General features: G+C 56.2%; 2 protein-coding genes across 2 annotated transcripts in view; one reads left to right on the forward strand and one right to left on the reverse strand.

Moving 5' to 3' along the window:
• The window catches only part of LOC131382360 (uncharacterized), a 6,433-nt gene extending 3,428 nt beyond the window's left edge, over positions 1–3,005 (forward strand). Inside the window, 2 exon segments of the mRNA XM_058433940.1 lie at positions 804–1,072; positions 1,075–3,005. Of these exon segments, the coding sequence (XP_058289923.1) occupies positions 804–1,072; positions 1,075–1,355 (550 nt within the window). The 3' untranslated portion in view covers positions 1,356–3,005.
• MMP25 (matrix metallopeptidase 25) lies at positions 2,006–6,757 on the reverse strand. Its single transcript, XM_032144871.2, has 5 exons — positions 6,744–6,757; positions 6,212–6,344; positions 3,634–3,769; positions 3,232–3,524; positions 2,006–2,028 (listed from the first exon to the last, which is right to left on the reverse strand). The coding sequence occupies exons 2-5, from the start codon at positions 6,249–6,251 to the stop codon at positions 2,006–2,008; spliced, it is 492 nt and encodes a 163-aa protein (XP_032000762.2). The 5' UTR covers positions 6,252–6,344; positions 6,744–6,757.
• Positions 6,758–10,742: the final 3,985 nt, after the last annotated feature.

Raw genomic sequence — 10,742 nt, forward strand, 5'->3', positions numbered from 1 at the left:
CACTGTTCTGGGCAGGTTCATAGGTAACGACCTGGTGAACTGAAAAGCAAATTTCTCTCGGTCCCTAAAGCCACTCGCTGAGCATCTAAGCATGAAATGTGAGTCCTAAGAGGAGTACCAAACGCGTTTTCATTCACTTCTCACCAAACCTGTCTCCTACGCCCATTTTACAGAGGAGGAAACTGAGGCACAGACACTTCAAGGTAGGTGGCCAGGTACCCTGGCTCTGCCGGCCTGCCTTTCAGCAGGGGCTTCAATGGTCTTGCTCAAATCACATCCGCACTGATGAATGTCCCTGTTGACTGTAGGTTCTCTTGTTGCTTGAGTCCTTTTTCTGAGAAACTGGGGGAAGTTTGGTGTTTCAATCAGGGCGATATCATTCATCTCTCACCTTCTTCCCTGCCTTGTCTCTCCTTGGCCATACTGGGCTTCCGGGCCCTGCACCCTTTCCTGTACTCTTGTCACGCCATGCATCTGGGGGAAGTTACGCAACCACAACTGTGCCGACCCAGCCCCACGAGATTCCCAGAGGGCCAGTCCACAGGGGCGCTGGCACCTCCTATCATCCTTGCCCCAGGCTCTGGCAGGCAGATCCTGCATGCTCCCCTCAGCCCCATGCCAGGCCCACAGCCCGTCAAGCTTCCAGTCAGCCCCAGCCACTAACTCTCAAATGACAAATGTGTTTCCTGTTTCATCAGGACAGGACATCGATGTCATCTGTAACTTCCGGTGCACTGGGGCACACAGCTGTATCTCCCCATGCTCACCTCCTGCCTCTTGCTCTGCCCAGTGTGAGGACTTAGCCTGGATCACCTCCTCCAGGACAATAACAACCTACCATCATCTGTCCCTCCAATCTACCCACCCATCCATCCCTGCCTCTGTGCATGCATCTGTCCGTCCATCCATCCCTGCCTCTGTACATGCATCTGTCCGTCCATCCGTCCTGCCTCTGTACATGCATCTGTCCGCCCATCCATCCCTGCCTCTGTACATGCATCTCTCAGTCTATCTATCCCTGCCTCTATGCATGCATCTGTCCGTCCATCCATCCCTGCCTCTGTGCATGCATCTGTCTATCAATCCCCGATCCCTTTTTTGTATCAGTGTTGAGTGCTCACAACTCCCTCATCCTAAGACACTCGTTGGACCCATTCCCTCCCCTCACCCCATGCTGCTCTCTGCCCTCCCTTCCCGGTCAAGTTCTCCAGCCAGTGGTCTCAACTCAATCTTCACTTCCCCTGTTCCTCTCTCACCTAACCCCACTGCGTTCTAAATTCTTCCCCAAGGCACTGGGTCTACAGGCACTAAAAAGGTCACTTTGTCCCTGGATGACCAAACACAGGCCAATGTAACTTACTGGGCTTGTTTTTGCCCCAGCCACGGCTGACCACTTCCTCCTTCACTCTTGGTGTTGATCACCTTTGGGCTCAGTCTTTCTCCATCTCTGTTGAGTGCTTCTCCCCTGCCACCTACCCCTTCATGCTGGGGTTCTCTGCAGCTCTGTTCCTGACCGTCAACATGTTGGTCAGGCTGGTCTCAAACTCCTGACCTCAGGTGATCCACCCGCCTGTGCCTTCCAAAGTGCTGGGATTACAGGTGAAAGCAATCGCGCCCGGCCTCTATTCATATATATATTGAGGGAATGAAGTCACCTCTTCTAGGAAGCCTCCCCTTGCCCAAGAGCTTTGGGCCAACATCTCTGAGCCCTTGCAGGCTTGAGGACTTCCTCTGCTGGGATTCTGTGGACCTGTGTCACCGTGGTTGTTGTCATTGCCAGTCGCTCTTCTGACTCAGCTGCCAGGTAAAGGTTTGTTTTCGCCTCTGTGAGCCCCCAGCTCTGGCTTGGAGCTAGGCACCTGCTAGGCCTCTGTGATGGTTCATTGCGTGTGTCAATTTGGCCCAGCTGTCGTGCCCAGCTGGTTGGTGAGACACCAGCCTAGATGCTGTGGGGAAGGTGCTTTGTAGATGCAGTTAACATCTACATTCAGTTGACCTTAAGTCATTAGATCATGCTCCATAGTGTGGCTGGGGGTGGGGTGGGGGCAGAGCCAATTAGTTCAAGGCCTTGAGAGCTAAAGCTAAGGTTTCCTGGAGAGGAAGGAATTCTGCCTCCAGACTGTCACTGAAATCCTGAGTTGCCAGCCTGCCGTACAAATTTTCGACTTGCTAGCCCCTACAATCCCGTGAGCCATTTCCTTAAAATAAATCTCTTTACACACACGCACACACACACACCCCACACACACAAATACACACGCACACACATCCCACACACACATGCACACACACACACATCCTATTGGGTTTGTTTCTCTGGAGACCCCCCAGCTGACAGAGCCTCCATCAATAAATATAATTTAAACCTAATTATTGGCCAGGAGTGGTGGCTCATGCTTATAATCCCAACGCCTTGAGAGACCAAGATGGGAGGATCACTTGAGCCCAGGAGTTCAAGACCAGCCCTGGCGACATAGTGAAGCCCCATCTCTACAAAAAGTTTTAAAACTAGCCAGGTGTGGCCGGGCGCGATGGCTCACGCCTGTAATCCCAGCACTTTGGGAGGCCGAGGCGGGCGGATCATGAGGTCAGGGAGATCGAGACCATCCTGGCTAACACGGTGAAACCCCATCTCTAGTAAAAAAAATACAAAAAAATTAGCCAGGCGTGGTGGCGGGCGCCTGTAGTCCCAGCTACTCGGGAGGCTGAGGCAGGAGAATGTCATGAACCCAGAGGCGGGGCTTGCAGTGAGCCGAGATCATGCCACTGCAGTCCACCCTGGGCAACAGAGCGAGACTCTGTCTCAAAAAAGAAAAAAAGAAAAAAAACTAGCCAGGTGTGGTGGTGCACATCTGTGGTCCTGGCTACGTGGTGGCTGAGGAGGGAGGATCGCTTGAGCCCAGGAGGTGAAGACTGCAGTGAGCCGTGATCGTGCGACTGCACTCCAGCCTGAGCAAGATAATGAGACCCTGTTTCTACAAAAAGTAAAAAAAAAAAAAAAGCCAGGTATGGTGGTGTGCACCAGTGATCCCAGCTACTCTGGAGTCTGAGGTGGGAGGATTGCTTGAGCCAGAAGTTCATGGTTGCAGTTAGCTATGATTGCACCACTACACTCTAGCCTGAGCAACAGAGCGAGACCTTGTTTCTTAAACAAAACAAAACACACAACAGAAAACTTATTCTTAAGACCAGACCTGGCAAGAGGATCTCTCATAAGAGAGTAGATTTTACCTTTTGACCCAAAAGTCCAGGTCTCCTCATCGTCAAAGTGAGTGTCCCCGGAGATGGGGTGCTCCCCAGGGAAGAAGGCATGGGCTAGGGTGCCCCCCAACCCGTCGAAGGGGTAGCTGTCCTGGTGGAAGGCGCGGGCAAAGTCGATGAGGATGTCGGGCTCCTGGCCCTGGGGGGAATCCACCTCATGAAATGTGAGGCCTGATTCCATGCCCCAGGCCATCAGGGCATAGCTCAGGAGGACCCGCACGGTCTCCTGGCTCAGCTGGGAGCTCTGCGGGAAGGAACGTACCCTGGGGAGAGGGGAGTGAGGCGTAAGGGTGGCCATGGAGGGAGCAGGCAGCCATTCAAAGCCGGAGCCCAGCAGGCAGGCCCAGGGTGCGGGTGGGCCCCAGGACCTACCTCCATGTCAGGGTTCGCTTCTTCCACACGCTGCCGCTCAGAGCGTACCGGCGCCGCCGCCTGACCAGCCCTGCCACCCCCAGCACGTCAGGCAGGGAGCAGCGGGGCTTACGCATGGTGGCCACTGTCCCTGGGTCTGCGGGAGACATTTGGCGGTGGGGGGGTGGTGGGTCCACAATAGGAGAGCCTGCCTTAATCATAGCACCAGTCGACTTTCTACATGGGAAAACTGAGGCTCAGAGGGCTTAAGAAATGTGCCCTCGAAGGCCCCACGGCCCAGATTTGAACCCAGGCCGTCTGTCTCTGGAAGCCATTCCTACTGCCCTTTGGAGTGGCGTCACCTGGCCTGGGACAAACTGGCTGCATGCAGGTGGTGCTCAGAGGCTCAGGCCAGGATTTTGCGTCCAGCTTCCCTGGGCCCTGGTGGGCGGACCCTGGAGAAAGGAGCCCTGGGTATGCAGTGAGGACCCTTTGAGGCTGGAACCCCCTGGGAGCTGTGCAGGCCTCACACCATCACTGCCAAGTTGTCCTCAAACCCAGATGAAGTCCAAAGTGCCCAGGCCGGCTGGGTCTCTGGCCTCCTGTGGCAAGCCACCCCCTCCCGGGTTAGGTCTCTCCGGGGTCCCCTTTCCCAGCTGGGCTCCATCCCCAGTAGCATCATCTCCAAATTAAGGTCAAACTCTGCCTCATTTGTTGAGGCGGCAAATAGTGATGAAGGACATATAGATGCCAGACACTGTTCTAGGCTGTTCATGAGTCACCAGGACAGAGACAGGGCCTACCTTTCCTTGTAGCGAGCCAGATCCTTCAAATTCCCTCTTCCTGCCCACTTAACCCCACAGAAGAGTTCCTCGGCCCTGCCTCCAAAATACACACCCCGAATCCAACTATTCCTGGCCACATACGCCACCCATCCTCCTGCCACCATCCCTCACATGGACTCTGCAGCCTCCTTCTGCCTGGTCTCAGGGCTCCTGCCTTCCATTCTCCATCGGGACCCAGAGGAAGCTTAAAACTGCAAGTCAAGGCCGGGCACAGTGGCTCATGCCTGTAATCCCAGCACTGTGGGAGGCCAAGGTGGGCTGACCGCTTGAGGCTAAGAGTTCAAGACCTGCTTGGCCAACGTGGCAAAACCCTGTCTCTACTAAACATACAAAAAAATTAGCTGGGCATGGTGGCGGGTGCCTGTAGTCCCAGCTACTCAGGAGGCTGAGGCACGAGAATCGCTTGAACCCGGGAGGCAGAGATTGCAATGAGCTGAGATTGCGCCACTGTACTCCAGCCTGGGCGACGGAGTGACACTCTGTCTAAAAAAAAAAAATTGCAACTCATACCGAGTTCCGAGCTGCTTCCCTTCTGAGAACACTTGGGTGGTTGCGAATCAACCCCAGTCACCTTTCAGGGCCCTTGGCTGAGGCCTCTCGCCAGAGCTCTTCAGTGCTCCTTTCGCTCCAGGCACACGAGCTTGTGCGTGCCGTGGGGTCTTTGCCTTGCCAGGGACACTCTTCTTCCACATCTTCCCATGGCTGGTTCCTCCTCTTTGTGGTCTCAGCTCATATGACACTTCTCAGAGGGACCTGCCCTAACCAGACCAGCCCCTCATGCCAGTAACATTTTATTTTTTTCCAAACACTCACCGCTTTCTGAAATTATCTTGCATATTTATGTTCTTGATCTGTCTCTCTCCCTCGAGAAAGTTAGCTCCATGAGAGCAGGAACCTTACCTACTTTATTGATCACTATACCATCGGAGCTGAAAGAGTGTGGCATCTAAGAGATGCTCAAAGTATATTTGGTTAGAGACTGGGTCTCCATCTGTTGCCCAGGTTGGAGTGCAGTGGTGGAATCATAGCTCACTGCAGCCTTGAACTCCTGGGCTTAAGCAATTTTCCCACCTCAGTGTTCTGAGTAGCTGGGACCACAGGCCTATGCCGCTACACTCAACTAAGTTTAAAAAAATCCTTAGAGGGCTGGGCACGGTGGCTCACACCTGTAATCCCAGCACTTTGGGAGGCCAAGGTGTAATCCCAAGCACTTTGGTCACCTGAGGCTGGGAGTTCGAGACCAGCCTGACCAACATGGAGAAACCCCGTCTCTACTAAAAATACAAAATTAGCTTGGTGTGGTGGCACATGCCTGTAATCCCAGCTACTCAGGAGGCTGAGGCAGGAGAACCTCCCACTTGAACCTGGGAAGCGGAGGTTGTGGTGAGCCAAGATGGTACCATTGCACTCCAGCCTGGGCAACAAGAGCAAAACTCTGTCTCAAAAAAAAAAAAAAAAAATCCTTGGGGGGGGGGGGGGGGGTCTCACTTTTTTGGCGAAGCTGGTCTCAAACTCCTGGCCTCAAGCAATCCTTGAGTCTCCACCTCCCAAAGCCCTGGGGTTACAGGCATGAGCCACCAGGTTCTTGATAAATGCTTATGGAGAGATGAATGCCTGACGCCCTTTGGGGTTGGGGCCTGAGATCAGCATCTTCACAGCTCCGTGTTCCAGGAGCACGCTGAGATCTAAAAACTGTTGGGCGGTGGTCAGCCTGGGTGCAGAGGCAGGGCTGGGGAGGGGTGGGGGCCACCTACCCAGGCGGCCGGTCTCCGGCAGCCCCGCGAACCTCTGCATGACCTTGATGGCATCGCGCAACTTCTCAGGGCTCTGCAGCTGGGCCTGGGCAGGGTGGGGTGGCGGCAGGTAACCATAGCGAGTCAGCCAGTCCTAGGGCATCGGAGGGGATAGGTGAAGCGGGCTGGGTGAAAAGTATGGGCTCTCCCTGCCCACCACCATCCTGGCAGCCCTGCCCCTCCCAGGCAACCAGAGCCCAGGGCCCCAGCCCCGGATGCCTGCCTGCTCCCCCTCCGGAGGTCCCCGCTTCAGTCCCGGGTTTGCCAGTCTTGTCTGGACTTCCGCTCCGCACCTCAGCTCCTTTTCAGAGCTCCAAATCCTAGCCCCAAACCTCCCGACAGACCCAAGAAGCCGGGAGCACAGACCCCATCCTCAGTCACTCTTTGGATATTGGAATCTGGCCCCTGCCTCCTCCGGACCCAGGAGTCCGGGCCTGGCTTCCCTCTCCCAACCTCCCTGCAGACCCCAGGAGCCTGCGGACCCCGCGCTCACCACGCCCAGGCTCACGTCCTGCGCCGAGGGCTTCGGGGCGCGCGCGGGCGGTGGCAGCAACAGGAGCAGCAGCGCCAAAAGCCGGAGCCGCAGCCGCAGCATCCGCAGCCGCATGGTGCGCCCCAGCCCGGGCCGCCGGCGGGGTTCGAAGGGGGCCTGGCTGGGGCCGCCCCGGGGACCTGGGGGAGGAGATCCGGGCCTGGAGAGGGCCGGGGGCACCCGGCACCGAGTAGGGAGGGATGGGCTGGAGGGCTGGGATGTGTCTGGGAGTCCCGGGAAGTGCGCGGTGGAGTCAGCGGAGGGTCCCGGAGGGCCAGGGTCGCGCCGCTGGGTCGGGTGGGCCCGGGAATCCCAGGATAGTTGAGAGGGCGCGAGAGCGGCGGAGGTCCGGATGCGCCGCGGCGGCCTCTCGGGGTCCCGGGGCGCTGCACCAGCGGCCCCTCCTCTTCGGGCGCGAGCGGAGGGCTGTGTGGGGCGGGCCGGGCCGGGCGCACCCCGATAAGCGGTAAGGGCGCGGCAAGGGAAATGGCCCAATCTTCGGACGTCCAGCGACAAGGGGCGGGCCAAGAGGTGGCCCCTGTCCGACCCAGAGACCCTCCTCCGTCGCAGGACGCCCGGGCGGGGGCCAGGGGTCCACAGCTCCAACTCCCTCGTCCGCAAGTTTCTCTTCCCAGATCCTGGCTCCTGTGGGACTCCCCGGGGCAGGGCTCGCTTCTGCTTTCTCGAAGCCGCGCGGCCAGGGGGAGGGTGGCCCGGGCCTCTGGCTCAGCCAGCCCTCCCCATCCCTGTATCCCGCCCCGCTCCTTCCCCCCAGGACCCCGTGCTGCGGGTTGTCTGAGAGCCGGGGGGATTTCCGGGCAGCAGGAGGCTGGGAAGGAAGCCTCCTTCCCCGCCGGGTCCCGGCCCGCCCTCCGCCCCGCCAGCTCCAGCTGTGCGCGGTTGCAGCTGCCCGTGGGCCGATACTCAGTCCCTCAGCCCACGTGGGCTGCGCGCGGGGCTCGGCGTGGGCATGCGGGGGTTTGGGCCCCTCTAGATGCCGGGAGCAGAGGCTGCTCCGCGACTGCGCCCCTCTCCCTAGGTGCCAGACATTTAAATGCAGCAACCACTGCGCGGAAGCCACAGCGCCTGCCAGTGCCGGTAGCCGGGGACAGGGGAGTGAGTGGGCGGGGGAGATCCGGGAAGCCGAGACCTGGGGGTCTGCGAGCTGCCCCCTCCCGCGCCGAGAGCACCGGGCTAGGAGGCCGGACAGGTGGGGAAGGAACTGGAGGAAGCGGGCGGGAGGCTTCCTGGGGAGGGCGGCTGGGCGAGTGTGAGCTAAACTGCTCCGTCTCCGAGCAGTTGAGGGGCAGCCGCCAGGGCTGTTCGCAAAATAAACAGCGAGCAGGAGGCGGAGCTGGAGATGCAAAGGCAAACACTGCGATCCCGCGCCCGCTCGCCGGGGCCGCCAGAACAAAACACCAAGGACTCGGAGGCTCAGCCAGAAGTTTACGTTCTAACAGTTCTGGAAACTGGAAGGCCAAGATCAAGGTGCCTGCGGGGCTAGTTTCTCCTGATGCCTCCTCCTGGGCAGACAGATGGGCGTCCTCTTGCTGTTTCCCTATACGGTCGTCCCCCTGCGCCTGCACACCCCAGATGTCTCGTTCTCTTTTTTTTTTTTTTTTTTTGAGACGTTGTCTTGCTCTGTCGCCCAGGCTGGAGTGCAGTGGCGCGATCTCGGCTCACTGCAAACTCTGCCTCCCGGGTTCACGCCATTCTCCTGCCTCAGCCTCCCGAGTAGCTGGGACTACAGGCGCCCGCCACCGCGCCCGGCTAATTTTTTTGTATTTTAGTAGAGACGGGGTTTCACCGTGTTAGCCAGGATGGTCTTGATCTCCTGACCTTGTGATCTGCCCGCCTCGGTCTCCCAAAGTGCTGGGATTACAGGCGTGAGCCACCGCGCCCGGCCATTGACCTCTTGTAAGAAGTCAATCATCGGGGCCACCCTAAAAGCCTCATTTTAACCTAATCACTTTTTATCAGCTCTATCTCCAACTACAATCACATTCTGAGGTACTGGGGATTAGGGCTTTAACATACAAATTCTTCTCTCTCTGGTTTGTTTTTTTGTTTGTTTGGTTGGTTTTGGCTTTTTTGTTTGTTTGTTTTGAGCCAGGGTCTCGCTCTGTCTCCCAGGCTGGGGTGCAGTAGCATGATCATAGCTCACTGCAGCCTGCAACTCCTAGGCTCAAGCAATCCTCATGTCTCAGCCTCCCAAGTAGCTGGGACTACTGGCCCAAGCCACCATGCCTATCTTTTTTCTTTTTTTTTGGTAGAGACGGGGCCTCCCTGTGTTGCTCAGGGCTTTCTTGAACTCCTAGGCTCAACCGTTTCTCCCGCCTCAGGCTCCCAAAGTGCTAGGATTACAGGTGTGAGCCACCATCCCCGGTTCAACATTGGAATGTTGACAGGGCACAATTTATTCCATAACACATCCCATGTTTGTCATCAGATTGGCAAAATTTCAAAGTCTGACAATGCCAAGTATTGGCCAGGTGTGGCCCAGATGAAATTCGTGCTCTAGCCAGGTGTGTGGTGACTCACACCTGTAATCCCAGCACTTTGGGAGGCCAAGGCAGGAGGATCCTTTGAGGCCTGGAATTTGAGGGAAACCCAGCCTGGGCGACATACTGAGACCACATTTCTACCAAAAACGGAAAGAAAGAAATTGATGCTCTGCAGGAGAGGCAGCATTTGTTCATATAGAAATAAAATAAATAAATAAAAAGAAATTTACCCTCTGCAGATAGAAGCATGTTTTGTGATTTACCCTATGTCCCAAATTTGGTTCATATTAGAGACCAATAAGGCCACGAACACACCAAGAGAATAAGCGTTTGATTACTCAACGATGAGACTTTCTGGGAGAGCAGAGTGGGCTCCCAGGCAGCTCTGAAAGTGGTTTAAGAGAGAAAGGAGGGTTTTGTTGTTGGTGGTGATGGTGGTGTGTGTGTGTGTGTTTGTGTGTGTGTGTGCGTGTGTTTAATGGGGTCTCACTCTGTCGCCCAGGCTGGAGTGCAGTGGCACGATCTGGGCTCACTGCAACCTCTGCCTCCCGGGTTCAAGTAATTCAAGGAGGGGCTTTTATTGTGGTTAGGGGATAAAGTGGGATGAGGGTCCCTTCCAACCAGCCAGGACTTTCCTAATTTAAATTTCTGTATAGAGTGAGGGAGAGGGCACCAGGGCCTTCAGATCAGCTTGCCCAGATGTGGGCACAAGGAGAAGAGGTAGGCACGGGGCTTTAAAGCTGTCAGCTGTAAGACATCAAAAAAGGGAGTCAGGCACTTTATTACTTAGTATAAATTAAAGCCTACACTTCAGGCCACGGGTGGTGGTTCATGCCTGTAATCCCAGCACTTTGGGAGGCCAACACAGGCAGATCACTTGAGCCCAGGCGTTCGAGACCAGCCTGGACAATATAGTGAGACCCTGTCTCTACAAAAAATACACAAATTAGCTGGGAGTGGTGGTGCACACCTATAGTACCAGCTATTTGGTAGGCTGAGGCGGGAGGATCATCTGTGCCCGGGACATTGAGGCAGCAGTGAGCTGTTACTGCACCAGTTACTGCATTCCAGCTAAGTGACAGAGTGAGACCCTGTCTTAAAAATACATAAGCTGGCCGGGCGCAGTGGCTCACGCCTGTAATCCCAGCACTTTGGGAGGCCGAGGCGGGCAGATCACGAGGTCAGGAGATCGAGACCAGTCTGGCAAACATGGTGAAACCCCGTCTGTATTAAAAATACAAAAATTAGCTGGGCGTGGTGGCTTGCACCTGTGGTCCCGGCTACTCGGGAAGCTGAGGCAGGAGAATTGCTTGACCCCAGGAGGCAGAGGTTATTGTGAGCTGAGATCGTGCCACTGCCCTCCAGCCTGGGTGACAGAGTGAGACTCTGTCTCAAAGAAAGAAAAGAAAAAAGAAAAATGGGTCTTTGCAGACATAAGCTAAAGATCTCAAGATGA

Source organism: Hylobates moloch, unplaced genomic scaffold (assembly GCF_009828535.3).
Source record: "Hylobates moloch isolate HMO894 unplaced genomic scaffold, HMol_V3 SCAFFOLD_23, whole genome shotgun sequence".
NCBI classification, from domain to species: domain Eukaryota; kingdom Metazoa; phylum Chordata; class Mammalia; order Primates; family Hylobatidae; genus Hylobates; species Hylobates moloch.